Source organism: Schistosoma haematobium, chromosome 1 (genome assembly GCF_000699445.3).
Source record: "Schistosoma haematobium chromosome 1, whole genome shotgun sequence".
Taxonomy (NCBI): Eukaryota; Metazoa; Platyhelminthes; class Trematoda; order Strigeidida; family Schistosomatidae; genus Schistosoma; species Schistosoma haematobium.
Window position 1 is genome coordinate 39,323,718 of NC_067196.1, and position 15,443 is coordinate 39,339,160.

The 15,443-nt window shown below is 37.4% G+C and overlaps 1 protein-coding gene across 1 annotated transcript; it reads left to right on the forward strand.

The window, feature by feature from the left end:
* Positions 1-3,463: 3,463 nt before the first annotated feature.
* On the forward strand, positions 3,464-9,040 carry MS3_00000745 (uncharacterized protein). Its single transcript, XM_051208395.1, has 3 exons — positions 3,464-3,663; positions 3,702-3,777; positions 6,938-9,040. The coding sequence occupies exon 3, from the start codon at positions 7,927-7,929 to the stop codon at positions 8,512-8,514; it is 588 nt and encodes a 195-aa protein (XP_051074016.1). The 5' UTR covers positions 3,464-3,663; positions 3,702-3,777; positions 6,938-7,926; the 3' UTR covers positions 8,515-9,040.
* Positions 9,041-15,443: the final 6,403 nt, after the last annotated feature.

Genomic DNA, 15,443 nt, shown 5'->3' on the forward strand with positions numbered 1-15,443 from the left:
TCCTCTTTAGTAACGATGACAGAAATACTTGTCCGAACAGAGGCAATAAGTAAACAAAAAGCAGTAGCACAGGAAAAACGTGCAGTTGAACTTAATAATAACTCCTCTGCACTCACCATACTACTCCAAAATAAACTTAAACGCTCTAAATCGAGAGGGAGTATATTCATTAAAGGCAAACAAGTATACGAAGATCCCAAACTTATCACAGAATTATTCAGTGAACATTTTTGTTTCTCACTAACTAACGAAAAACCATTTAATGATTCAGAACCAATCCCAGTAACTCCCTGTGAAATTACTAATGTAGAATTCAGTGTACAAAATATCTCCAAGGCAATCAGTACATTGAAACACTCCTACACTGATGGACCAGATGGTATTCCATCTAGCATGCTAAAACGTGGAGGTGATGATATGTGTGTTTTGCTTCTCAAACTATTCGCGATATCACTCTCTTCAGCGTGTTACCCTACTGCCTGGAAAACTACACATATCATTCCCAAAATTAAAACAGGACCTGAAGCAAACGTTGAAAATTACCGGCCTATAAACATAACTTCAGTGGTATCCAGAGTGATGGAAAAAGTAGTTAAGGCGGCTGTAGTCCAACATCTATTAACTAACAATCTCTTGTCGACCTCCCAGCATGGATTTCTTAGGTCCAGATCATGCGATACATGCCTAGTAGACTACCTGAATGATATAACTCTGAAACGAGACAGCGGACTCCTTGTATCAGTCCTATTTCTAGACTTTAAGAAAGCCTTTGATAAGGTCCCACACAAAAGGCTACTCGTAAAACTAAAGTCCTTCGGAATACACAACCCACTGTACTCATAGTTTGCTTCGTTCTTAACAGAACGTAAACAGATGGTAAAGTACAATGACTGTCTCTCGTCCCCTAGACCAATCTCCAGTGGAGTCATCCAGGGAAGCGTATTAGGGCCACTTTTGTTTCTTATGTATATAAACGATATATGTAACACCATAGAATTTGGGAAACCATACTTATATGCTGATGATCTCAAAATAGTATACAGCTATAAGCCTGAGACACTAAGCGAAAGTGTATCTCAGATCCAAAAGGACCTCAATAACTTAACTATCTGGAGTGGGAAATGACAATTACCATTTAACCTCAACAAGTGCGGCATCATGCACTTTGGAAAGCATCCCTATAAACCGCAACTTCACTTAAATGAAAGTATAGTCCAAACACTCGAATCAGTACACGATTTAGGAATTAATTACACAGGAAGCCTGAACTTTGAAGAACATGCCTCCTCTATTATTTCTAAATCTAGACGGCTAATTGGCTTTATAATGAAAAACTTTTTCACAACAGAGGCTAAGCTTACTCTCTACAAAATATGTGTACGACCCTCCCTTGAATACTGCTCTTTTGTCTTCTCTAATATGAATATCACAGACAAGATAAGAGTAGAAGATGTTCAAAGACGTTTCACACGTCAACTACTAGGATGTAACTCGAATCTCGATTACACAGACAGATGTAAGCATCTATCTTTAGAACCTTTATGGCACCGTAGGCTAAAGAACAATTTAATATTTCTCTACAAAGCGATATATGGGCTCTCCTTTCTAGCCTCCTGCCCGACTATCACCCACGACCCAGCCTATAGACTTAGAAACAACGCATATATACTACTTACCGTAAAACACCAAAAACAAATGCGTTGTAAGTTCTTTACAGTACGGTACAGTTTATTGTGGAACAGGCTGCCAATGCCTATCCGTAACTGTGATACGTTTACCAGATTCAAAAAGCTAATAACCCTATTTCTAGACTCCAAAGAGCTTCAACATTTCCTTGAACTCCCGCCCACCAATGAGGCACTTTATTACGGACCGCCTAGTATCTAGAAAGAACAAAATTATAACAAGTTCGACTGTTACTAATCTGAATATAATCAAATCACAGGATATATGGCTTATCCTTTCCTATTATTCATTGTTTATTAATCATGACTTCATGCTCCTAACCCTAGCTTTCAGTCCCCAAATCTCTACAGGTTAAATGTACATTATTCTTCCTAAAAGTCATGCTTTTTTTTCTACTGCAAGTAGACAGATAGCTCAATCTTATGGATGCTGATCTACTAAGGCCGATCATTCAAAGCTCAAAATTTGGCCACAAAGTCTTGTGAGTTTCTCAATGTTTTATTTTTCTCACCCTAAAATCTTTTTCTTTCTTTTCTACAATTTTATACCCTCTCATATCTTTTGATTTACTATTAATCCTTACTTCTTTAAACCATTAGTTATTTTCATAGCAGTGTGATATACTATGTGGACATCTAACCCATAAAACAGAAGTTTTAAATATCTAATTTGCTTGTAACATGGACCTAGGAGAGACAGTGTATTCCAACTATGTGCTTTGATTAAAGCATTAATCATACTTACCACAAACGTAAGAGAGCCTAACATCACAAAAGGAGGGAGGGTGGCGTTACTGACCAGCAAACATGAAGGTGGAGAGATAACTTCAATCCACCCATGTCTGTAGGGCAGAACATTTTGTTTAATTACGGCTCCTTATGGTTTAGTGGGATGTCACGGACTTATGGTATTGAAGCTGATTTATCTCGCAAAATACCTCTTTAAATCGTGTTACGAACGTTGAATTGGTTTCACTTCCTACTCAGAAATCCTATTACAAGCAAACTAGACAATTCGCTAATATACGAAGCCTACTCAAGACCCTATAAATTTATAGGGTCAGGTTTAAACCTGAAAAAAAAGAAAAAACAAATAAAAAAACGAAAATGGCTCTAATAGCTTCGATAATAAAAGGAAGATAGTCAGTTGTATATCACAATACTGTTTCTAGCACTATATTTTATTTTATAATCACACACAATCCCATACTCTCAGCTCTTTTCCGAATCGCCTCCATTTGTCAGTTGCATGTCCACTCACACCTTGCTCTTTCTTAACAAATACCTTAATAAAAGAAAATTAGACTGAGTAATCATACCTTAAACATTCCTTAATGAATATTGGCTACTCTGCCCCTCGTGTTTTCTTTTACTTGCTCCCTCTTTCAGCCCCCTTGTGATATGGAACGAAAGATTTTATCCTGCACCATCCTCAAAGCCTTAGACATTTCAAAGGGACATAAGGTTGCGAAATTTAGAAGCTCCCACCTTCAATGGACCTATCCTTGACCATCAGTTGCACATTCGCAACGCAACTTTCGTGAAGCGCGCTAACTGTGATACTGATTAAAACCATCTACATTCATGTCTTATAAATTATCAACCCAGCTATATAATTTAATACAATGTATATTGTATCAATTTGATCTTGCCTGTAAACTGGCATGCCTCATGTAACAAACTGTTATTTGAGAATAAATTATTATTATTATTATTACTCCCTCTTGTAGCGGTAAACACATCCACAAAATAATTAGCTCCGTAAGTTTTCGACATTGGATGCTGACCACATTAGTTTTAATGGACTCACCTAGCTGAAGGTGTTCAGTGATACATCCGCACCAGATCACGAGTAGGAACGCCATGCTCAACATTCCCTGCAATTGCCAACCAGATTAGACCACACGATCCTCGATATATTGATAGCCTATCAAATATATCTTCGAGCCTACTCGCTTCTGTCCATTGATTTCACTTGGTGGGTACGCTTCATATTAGAAGGTGTTACTGGTTTAGGCGTTGTCAAACTCCGAATGCTTGTGACATCTTTATTGGTGAACCCAACGTGATCTGGTACACCTGATTGCAAACTGTGAGTCTGTTCCTTTCTGGGATTTTATGTATCATTGCGTTATTTTAATTTTTTATACATTGTTATGCTTTTTTCCGTATATTTGGATATACATTTCTCATTCGTTCATTCTCGTACTCGATATTTCACCATGACTGAACAGAAACTCAAGGTACGTAAGCTAGAGACTATGTCCCCACCTTCGTTCCAACTAACGCCCTTCTGGCCAGACAACACCAAAGCCTGGTTCTGCTACGCAGAAGCCGACTCCTGCGAGCACGGCGTGATCGACACACGTGCACAATTCCTCGCATTAGTCAAGGCACTACCGCGTGAACTCAACAGGTACGTAACACCTAGCATGTATACTAGTGATGTTTCGGAACCCTACGAAACACTGAAACGATCAGTCACGTGTTGCGGTAATTAATTCTTCTCGTCGATGATCCAAGGCTAAAGTTTATAGTCAACTGACAAGTAATTTGTTTTGAGTGTGAATATATTTAGGGTGTCCTCGCAAATTCTCTGTAATGCAAGCGACAAAAGTAAAAGTATGTCAAATGCAAATTATTCGCTAGGTAATTTAAAAACTTTCATCATGTCACTTCTAGTTCCTTTTTGTGAAAATGGAATCAGGTTCAGTTTAGCCAGTCGATCTCCATATGGGAGCCTTTCTATTTGAGGTAACTACTATGTTGCGGTTCTTTGAATATTTTCTAACAGCTCATTGTCTTTTAGACAAAAGCTAGCCGTTTATATGCAGTTCTTTATCATCGACATTATTGTGGGGTAACTGTGCCCTAGCAAAATCATCCGCAATCAAGCCACTGAATATCGAACAGTTAACCGATACTCTTCAAAATCAAGGATAGCCAATTACTTACTTACTTACTTACTTACGCCTGTTACTCCTAATGGAGCATAGGCCGCCGACCAGCATTCTCCAACCCACTCTGTCCTGGTCCTTCTTTTCTAGTTCCATCCAATTCTTGTTCATTTTTCTCATGTCTATTTCCATTTCTCGGCGTAATGTGTTCTTTGGTCTTCCTCTTTTCCTTTGGCCTTGAGGATTCCATGTGAGGGCTTGTCTTGTGACGCAGTCCGGTGCTTTCCTCAATGTGTGTCCTATCCACTTCCAGCGCTTCTACCTGATTTCTTCCTCCGCTGGGATCTGGTTTGTCTTCTCCCACAGCACGTTGTTGCTAATAGTGTCCGGCCAACGGATCCGAAGTATTTCGCGTAGACAACTGTTAATAAACACCTGTATTTTCTGGATGATGGCTTTCGTAGTTCTCCAGGTTTCTGTCCCATACAGTAGAACTGTCTTGACATTTGTATTGAAAATCCTGACCTTAGTGTTGGTTGACAGTTGCTTTGAGTTCCAGATGTTCCTCAGTTGTAAATATGCTGCTCTTGCTTTGCCGATCCGCGCCTTCACATCTGCATCAGATCCACCCTGTTCATCAATGATGCTGCCCAAATATGTGAAGGTTTTTACATCTTCCAATACGCATCAGTTAATCGCACGTCATGAACTGACTCAAGCGGTGGTGGTCGTGCACTCTTCCTTGTACCTACTCTTACTGATAGTTCCGTAAGTCTTCGACATTTGATGCTGACTGAATTAGTTTCACTGCAAACACTCACAGATTACCGACGTATGTGATCTGTGTTGAATAATTTGGGGCCAACTCAAGTTAGGCGGGAATGTCGTGAACAACCAGCCAACTTTGAAGTCATGCTTCGCGGTCAGTACTCATTGTGCATACTCTTTCGACGTATCCAAATACTATGGCCGCTCTAGTGATCGTACGACGCAAACGACCTGTGATGCGTTTGGTGATGAGCCCGACGTGATCTGGCACACCTGATTGCAGACTGTGACTGGTCCTTTTTGGAACTTTATGTATCATTTCTTTACTTTGATGTTGTTTGAATCGTCAATGTCCTAACTATGGATATATTGAGGTTTATTAGAGTTTTATGTTTTATGTAGTCTCATGAGTTCTAAAGTGTGGATAAACAGTGTATCTAAATACTACAGCATTTCTGAGAGTTTATATTGATCATTTTTCCTCAAAAGAATAGTTTTGTGTCATTTCAATTCGTAGCATATTTCTACAAATGTACTGGCGATATTAGTAGAGCCTCATTAATCTCCCGAAGAGCTGAAGTTGGCTAAGAACGAATTTGACTACATGATAGGCTTGGAAATCATCATCAGGCCTTTCGATCTCAACGCAAGTCTGCACATGATTTTCGGCTTAAGAAACGCTGTACAAACATTCCAGAGCTTCATCGATGGAGTTTTGTAGGGTATCGACTTCGCAGATGTGCATGTTGATGACTGCTTGATTGTAAGTCCAGACGGAGAATCTCGTCTCCAGCACTTGGACCTTGTCTTCGAACGACTGCAAGAACACGACATTACTGTAAACATCGAGAAATGTGAAGCCAGCACCGACTCTCTAGATTTTCTCGGGCAAACCATTGATGCTCAAGGCATCCGACTTCTAAAAAGCAAAGTGGCAGCTATTCTGGACTACCCAGAGCCGACTACAATAAGGCAACTACGCACGTTCAACGGTCTAGTAAATTTCTGCAAGTGGTCCATACCGAAATGCGCGTCTTTTATGAGACATTTGACTGACCAACTTCGTGGAAATTCGAAATCCATCGATTTGGAAAATAACACGAAAAAGCGTTCTCTGCAGTTGAGGAACTTATCGCAAAATCAACATTGCTTGCATACCTATACACTGGAGCACCCATTAGTATCGCGGTAGACGCATCCGACTCGGCAATCGGAGGAGTCTTACAAAATAGGTAAACCACAACTGACGACCTTTGCCATACTTCTCGAGACGGCTGCTAGACATCGAATCGAGGTGTAGCATTTTCGGTAGGGAACTCCTAGCCATGCGTCTTGTTGCACGGCACTTTCAACACTGTGGAACTCCGAAGAACCACTTTTTTCTCCGATCGCGAACAATGTATCTCTTCGTCAAGCTAACCTTCAGACATGCATTCTCCCCGTGTATCGAGACAACTGTACTAACTTTGCATTTCACTTCTCATGCACAACACATTTTTGAGGCAATGTAGTTGTAGACACTTCGTCTTATATAGCTTGTATAACTCTAGTTTTAATTCCGACCTCGTTTTCTAACTCCACTATTAGGATTCACGCGACTCTAAACGACCGCCTATCACTCACAACCTAACAGATTTGTACGAAGATTTTATCAGCAGCGAAAAGCTTCACTATCAGCTGCAAATGTTTCACAGTGCACCCGTCTAATTGGACATTCGCAATGCAGTGAAAGCCGACATTTGATACACTGAGGCTCAACTCATTTATGGAACGACACTCCGACTTCCAGGAGAATTCGTGGTTCCCTCGTCTTCTTCAAGGAAAGTGGACCTAAATTTTCACACGAGCAGGCTTACAAATGCAATGCGTTCACTTAAACCTGCTTTCACTCGACCGCAATCAATTGATATTTTCGTTCAACCTGTTCTACGACACAGTTCACATGTCTCTGTGTGTTGCGACTCACTTCGACGACTTCTCGAAACGACGTACGAAGGACCCTCCAAAGTTCTTCGGCGTTAACCTACGTGCTGTATTATCGATAAGAACAGAAATAGTAGTAGCATCAGCATCGATTGACTCAAAGCCGATTTTCGCCCGGTACAATCGGAAGACACGAGTCTGACAACTACGATACCTCGCTCGATAATGAACAGTCACGATGACACTTTGGTGATACCTGACAAACGACCGAAATCAAAGGATTCTGGAAGAAGATTATGTTTTGAAAAACACGCAAACGACTACTGCATGTCAGACACTACGTAACACTTTCTTTAACCTCGATCTTTTTGTATGTATTACTATGTGCGTATTCGATATTTGGTGACGTAGATTTTGGAAAGAGATAATCCATAATAATTTCCGGTGGTTTTTGGAGTTAATATTGTTATTAGCGGTAAAATTGGCAATTTCTTTAGAACAGTTGAAGTTATTATTAAAAAGCAGCAGATGTTAGCTGCTGAACAGCAACTTCTGGAAACATTTTTGGAGAGACTATTTATCCCAGAACATAGGGAAAATAAAGAATCTATTTATGATGCCGATAATAGTCCAGTAACGGTCATTTTAGAAGCATGCCCCGTGGGGGTTTGAATCCTTTTATACCTGAAACAGGATGTAATATAGGTAAATTGTCCGGCTCACAGCAAGACGATATTTTGCTAAATGCATATAAAGTTGTGACAACACCAGATGATCAAGGAACAGATCCTGTAAATAAAATCCTGAGTCCAGAATCAAATAAACCACTATTGGCCCTGTCTAACTCTGAAAAGAAACTCCATCTACAACAAAATGATGGCTCAGGTGATACTAGTCAAGAAGGCTGTGAAAGCGCATATCTAGAAAATAACTGGGACAGTACAATAAACCTAGTTGTACTAAAAGCTACTCAAAATCATTGGAAGACAGAAGCTTTTAATGAACCGAATTCGTATCCGACTTCACATGTCCATTTACTAGATATGACTTCTCATAATAATGCACATAATTTTTGTGAAATTTCTTGTAAAAATGAGGATATATCGGCCGAACCAAATTATGACCAAAAGTTTTATCCAATTTTGCTAGATGTTGATTTTCCTAGTGACCTAGTATCAACTAATCAGATTCGTAATGAGTTTGAAGAAATTTTCCAGAAGAACCAAATCCTGATTACCTGAAATCAAATAACCATTTCGCCATTTCTACTGGATTCCCCATTCAATGCGAGAAACATGATTTAAATAAAGTCATTAATTGTAACTTGGAAATATGAGGAACCAACATTATTCCAAGGAATAGGATATTGTCGGACAGTTTAGAGTTACACGAATTTTTAAAAATCAGGATTTCAACTTCGGATCTTAAAAAAATAGAAGTGTTATGTCCTAGCAAAGATTAAATTGTGAGTAACTTCTGAGACCTATTAATTGACTAATATGATCTATATATACTTATGGTGTAACTATTCAGTAATTGAACTATGTTTATTTACAGTTCCCTTATTATGAGCTTCGTCTTGATCTATAATTTATTATTATACGGTTTGCTGTTCTTAAATTATGCTGAATTTATGAGTAACTATCACCCACGTTCACAGCCACATTTTGGCTTAATTGTGTGTAAACGTTATTTCCTATTTTATGGTGCGTTGTGGTCTGTTTGGTATGTATATAAACCCAGTATTTCTGAAATAAATGATTCGCATATTGGAGGCTGTTATTGCCATTCTGAACTCAGTTGGATGGGCTAGGCAAGCAAAGGACCAATAAGGACGCTAGGCTGATCAGAACGGTCGGACGTCATTAGTTTAGTCCAGTACAAGAGCAAATAAGTCGCATTTCGATTGGCGAATAGATAAAAAGTGAGCATAAAGACATAACGAAGAGCACATAGCAAACCATCAGCGACCGTTTTACAAGAAATTAAATGCTACACAATAAGATAAAAAACTAGCAAATGAAGAGATATCCATAGACTATCGTTGATTGCTGACGACGTCTGTCGTCATTGATTGGACTTCAAACACTGTGCGAATTGATAATTCTCCCTTGGGCTGCGGAAACAGGATTCAGGTGTTTTAGATAGACAGGTTAATCGAACCAACGTTCCTACGGTAGTCGATTCTAGGGTAAGCTAACGTAACAGCTTAGGTTGATTGGTTAAGAGTTGAACTCAAACAACTAAGTATATGTCAAACCAGTATAGTTCAAATATTCACTTCCTTAATTTGTATGGACACCAAATTTTCTATTATATTTTATTGAATGTTGAAAAACATTGTTTGTCTGGGCAGGGAATCTGTAGAATTATGGTCTACTATTATATTAGTACTGCTCTAATAATAGACCTAATCCCAAAATTGTAGATTCGTCATGATATAACTGCCTAATCTATAAGATCTTACGTGGAAGTCACACCATCGACTACACCAACTCACTGTATCGTATCAATTACCAATACATGATGTAGAACAAGGTTAGGCTAGAGAAAGAACAATATATTTAATATGAATAGAAGATATAAGGTAACATTCAGCAGAGACCACGCCTGCATGGCCGAGCCATGCCACTCGATCAACCCCAGCCCATTCAATTCATTCTTCGCGCCTTCTCCATCGTTAGGTATTTATCCGCGTTAAATATTGAATATCTATTTCCTGAGTAGTCTCGTGTTCAGCTTTGTGGATTGTGCGGTTATTGTTCAATGCCACTACACTACTCTCCCACCAGAATCAACGTGATGTTGGTTCGATACCGAATGGATGGGATCGTCGTGCGCCGAAAGTTACCAAGACTAGGAAGAATCCCCGGGTAATGATAAGCTGAAAGATAAATCAAAAGAAGGCTGCAGCATCTGGTCGGGAAATACATGTAATAATTTTTTAAAAAAATCTGCCTTCATGCTTAACACACTTAAAATGACAATTTGGGTGAAGATTATTTGAGCTATAAAAAATGAGATTACAGTAATAATAATAAAACAATGCGTGTTAATAGCCGTTGGTTAATAACTTGACGTATAGGTAGTAAGTATTTTGTGTTTAGAAATATTAAAGTAATGAATATTGTAGAAATGTTAATATTGGTATTAGTTTTGGTTTAAATTATGAAACCAATTAACAGTTATGCCGGTAACCCGTCCATATGTGATTTCCAATTGCATCTGTATTAGTAGGCTAACTGGAAGAACAAAAGTATTACCATGGAAAAGAATTCCAACTAGTGTTCCAGTTAGTTTGATACGGTTTATTTAGTTACAGGGAGATTTTCTCAACCTCATTTTTACTTGACCGTGATAGAATTTAGTAATACTACTAATACACATGAATGTTCATCAAAACAAAATTTAAATACGTGAGTGATGATTATATGAATTTTGGACAGATAGCTAGGAACAAATCGTTAAACATGAGTGTATTCGTAAGAGACATGCTCCAGACTCAATGTTCTGATCTGTGGCAGACTATTTATTTATACTTATATTTGCCGGCTGATGGTGCATACAAGTTAGTTGCAAGTATGCAGTTTATCATAAGGCGGAATACGATTCAATTGAGATATAGTGATTATAAGTTACTGAAATCAGTTAAGCCTGTGTCACATTACTAAGTGATGTGGTGCTGTAAGATGTACTCGGCCAAATACGTTTTTACAAGATGATTAACCGTGAGTGATGCTCATGTGATTATCAGGGAGTACATAAGTTGTAACCAAGGGAGTACACTCCCAACTCATGTCTATGATAATGGCTTGAACCTTAGTCAGTGTTGGGGTAAATTCGACATTGATGTTTTCAGTTTGCAGGAGATTTGCTCGACTGCTTATACTGATTATTTGCATGCATGATTGTGTCGCTAAACCTCCAATTAGACTGACAAGGTTTTGAGATATTTACTGAATGAACAACTGATAGAGAAACATACTGTAATCATCTGTAGTGAATGAAGATAAAAGAAAAACAACACTAGTGATAATTATAAGTCAATTTGCTGACCGATTTTGTTAATAGTTTCATTAATTTTATCAATCATATTACGTGATTGTCAAGTTATGACAATGCTTTATGACGATATCCTGAAACTATTAAATTTAACTAGTTATAGTGTTGATTGAGGATTAGTCAGTGGAAAAATAGGTATTGTTGCTTTAGGTGATTCGAAATCATCAGAAACTTATAACGTTAAAGAATCCGAGACGCCTAATTTAATTATAAATTTCAATTCAGAAATATTCGTCTAGTGTTAATTCTAGTAGGCTACGGAGTTTTGATTTTAAACGTTTGTTTAGCTAACAGCTACCTAGGGATTTAGTTATTTTACTAGTGCAGTTGATAGTACCTAAATTTGTAATCTTATTATCTAAACTATGTTCGCATTTTAGGCTGCTAATATGATGAACCAATCCATAAACCCAAATACGATTAGCAACAACGACTATGATGGGTTTATTGATAAATGTTAAAGGCGATTCAGATGATTTCTAAATTTAGAAGACATGGAGATATAGTGTGACGTATGTACGGGCCAGGTTAACAAGCAGGTTGTTGACGTATATGACAATTTAAAAATAATGAACATGACCAGAAAATAATTTTAAAGTTTAGACTGCTTGTGAAACTTCAGGCAGGAATATGATGCGTTATAAACATTCCATAAGAAGTTACTGCATTTAGCCTAGGGACACTTACAAATATATAGCAAAAGGAACCGGAAAACATATACATGTTAAGTAAAAAATCATTAAGTAAAATAGTTGAACTCGCCTGGGTTATTTTTGAAATTAGATTATTCAGTGGACGACATATATAAAGCCATTCGTGAGTAGTATTGATCCAAAAGCATCCAGAATAAAACATGCAGTATGGCAATTAATTCCAGGGTGCTTGATGCTGTTGAGGTTTTTGACACTCGCTCGGATCAGAACAATCGAATGAATCCAGATAATTGTATGGTTGTCATTGAACGAACCATCTAAAAATGATTGCAGGAAACTTATAGCTGAAACTCACCGTATGTTTTTGGAGTAGTCATCCTCGTTGTTTGGCAATGGAACTCGAGAATATGAAATTAGGCAGGCAGTGGTCGGAAGAAAAGATATTACAGGATAGTGCATCGTTTAAAACAGGATGAGGTGTTAAGTGAAGGAACACTGAGAATTAGATCCAGATAACTATTTAGTCCTTGATCGCGTTGTTAGTCAATGTATATATACGCTATTTACAGGTCATATTTGCTAGAGCTTGATGTTTAAACAAGACTATGTCGCTGAAGCATGTAAATGCTATTACAGCTTGTTAACAAATCATCAAAGCTAATTAGTTAATATAGACGACCAGTTTTTATTATCGATTGAGCTAGTTTGTCATGAGGACTAATCAATATAACATTACGATAATGCATGTGAGCATTAATCAGAGGACTATTAGAATACAGGGTTAACATAAATATAAAATCGATCGAGAAAGTTGAAGTGGAAATAAGGATTAATAATAATAGGTTGCGTTTCTTTAGTTGGGCTCACCAATGTAGAATTATGGTCTACTATTATATTAGTACTGCTCTAATAATAGACCTAATCCCAAAATTGTAGATTCGTCATGATGTAACTGCCTAATCTATAAGATCTTACGTGGAAGTCACACCATCGACTACACCAACTCACTGTATCGTATCAATTACCAATACATGATGTAGAACAAGGTTAGGCTAGAGAAAGAACAATATATTTAATATGAATAGAAGATATAAGGTAACATTCAGCAGAGACCACGCCTGCATGGCCGAGCCATGCCACTCGATCAACCCCAGTCCATTCAATTCATTCTTCGCGCCTTCTCCATCGTTAGGTATTTATCCGCGTTAAATATTGAATATCTATTTCCTGAGTAGTCTCGTGTTCAGCTTTGTGGATTGTGCGGTTATTGTTCAATGCCACTACACTACTCTCCCACCAGAATCAACGTGATGTTGGTTCGATACCGAATGGATGGGATCGTCGTGCGCCGAAAGTTACCAAGACTAGGAAGAATCCCCGGGTAATGATAAGCTGAAAGATAAATCAAAAGAAGGCTGCAGCATCTGGTCGGGAAATACATGTAATAATTTTTAAAAAATCTGCCTTCATGCTTAACACACTTAAAATGACAATTTGGGTGAAGATTATTTGAGCTATAAAAAATGAGATTACAGTAATAATAATAAAACAATGCGTGTTAATAGCCGTTGGTTAATAACTTGACGTATAGGTAGTAAGTATTTTGTGTTTAGAAATATTAAAGTAATGAATATTGTAGAAATGTTAATATTGGTATTAGTTTTGGTTTAAATTATGAAACCAATTAACAATTATGCCGGTAACCCGTCCATATGTGATTTCCAATTGCATCTGTATTAGTAGGCTAACTGGAAGAACAAAAGTATTACCATGGAAAAGAATTCCAACTAGTGTTCCAGTTAGTTTGATACGGTTTATTTAGTTACAGGGAGATTTTCTCAACCTCATTTTTACTTGACCGTGATAGAATTTAGTAATACTACTAATACACATGAATGTTATCAAAACAAAATTTAAATACGTGAGTGATGATTATATGAATTTTGGACAGATAGCTAGGAACAAATCGTTAAACATGAGTGTATTCGTAAGAGACATGCTCCAGACTCAATGTTCTGATCTGTGGCAGACTATTTATTTATACTTATATTTGCCGGCTGATGGTGCATACAAGTTAGTTGCAAGTATGCAGTTTATCATAAGGCGGAATACGATTCAATTGAGATATAGTGATTATAAGTTACTGAAATCAGTTAAGCCTGTGTCACATTACTAAGTGATGTGGTGCTGTAAGATGTATTCGGCTAAATACGTTTTTACAAGATGATTAACCGTGAGTGATGCTCATGTGATTATCAGGAGTACATAAGTTGTAACCAAGGGGAGTACACTCCCAACTCATGTCTATGATAATGGCTTGAACCTTAGTCAGTGTTGGGGTAAATTCGACATTGATGTTTTCAGTTTGCAGGAGATTTGCTCGACTGCTTATACTGATTATTTGCATGCATGATTGTGTCGCTAAACCTCCAATTAGACTGACAAGGTTTTGAGATATTTACTGAATGAACAACTGATAGAGAAACATACTGTAATCATCTGTAGTGAATGAAGATAAAAGAAAAACAACACTAGTGATAATTATAAGTCAATTTGCTGACCGATTTTGTTAATAGTTTCATTAATTTTATCAATCATATTACGTGATTGTCAAGTTATGACAATGCTTTATGACGATATCCTGAAACTATTAAATTTAACTAGTTATAGTGTTGATTGAGGATTAGTCAGTGGAAAAATAGGTATTGTTGCTTTAGGTGATTCGAAATCATCAGAAATTTATAACGTTAAAGAATCCGAGACGCCTAATTTAATTATAAATTTCAATTCAGAAATATTCGTCTAGTGTTAATTCTAGTAGGCTACGGAGTTTTGATTTTAAACGTTTGTTTAGCTAACAGCTACCTAGGGATTTAGTTATTTTACTAGTGCAGTTGATAGTACCTAAATTTGTAATCTTATTATCTAAACTATGTTCGCATTTTAGGCTGCTAATATGATAAACCAATCCATAAACCCAAATACGATTAGCAACAACGACTATGATGGGTTTATTGATAAATGTTAAAGGCGATTCAGATGATTTCTAAATTTAGAAGACATGGAGATATAGTGTGACGTATGTACGGGCCAGGTTAACAAGCAGGTTGTTGACGTATATGACAATTTAAAAATAATGAACATGACCAGAAAATAATTTTAAAGTTTAGACTGCTTGTGAAACTTCAGGCAGGAATATGATGCGTTATAAACATTCCATAAGAAGTTACTGCATTTAGCCTAGGGACACTTACAAATATATAGCAAAAGGAACCGGAAAACATATACATGTTAAGTAAAAAAATCATTAAGTAAAATAGTTGAACTCGCCTGGGTTATTTTTGAAATTAGATTATTCAGTGGACGACATATATAAAGCCATTCGTGAGTAGTATTGATCCAAAAGCATCCAGAATAAAACATGCAGTATGGCAATTAATTCCAGGGTACTTGAT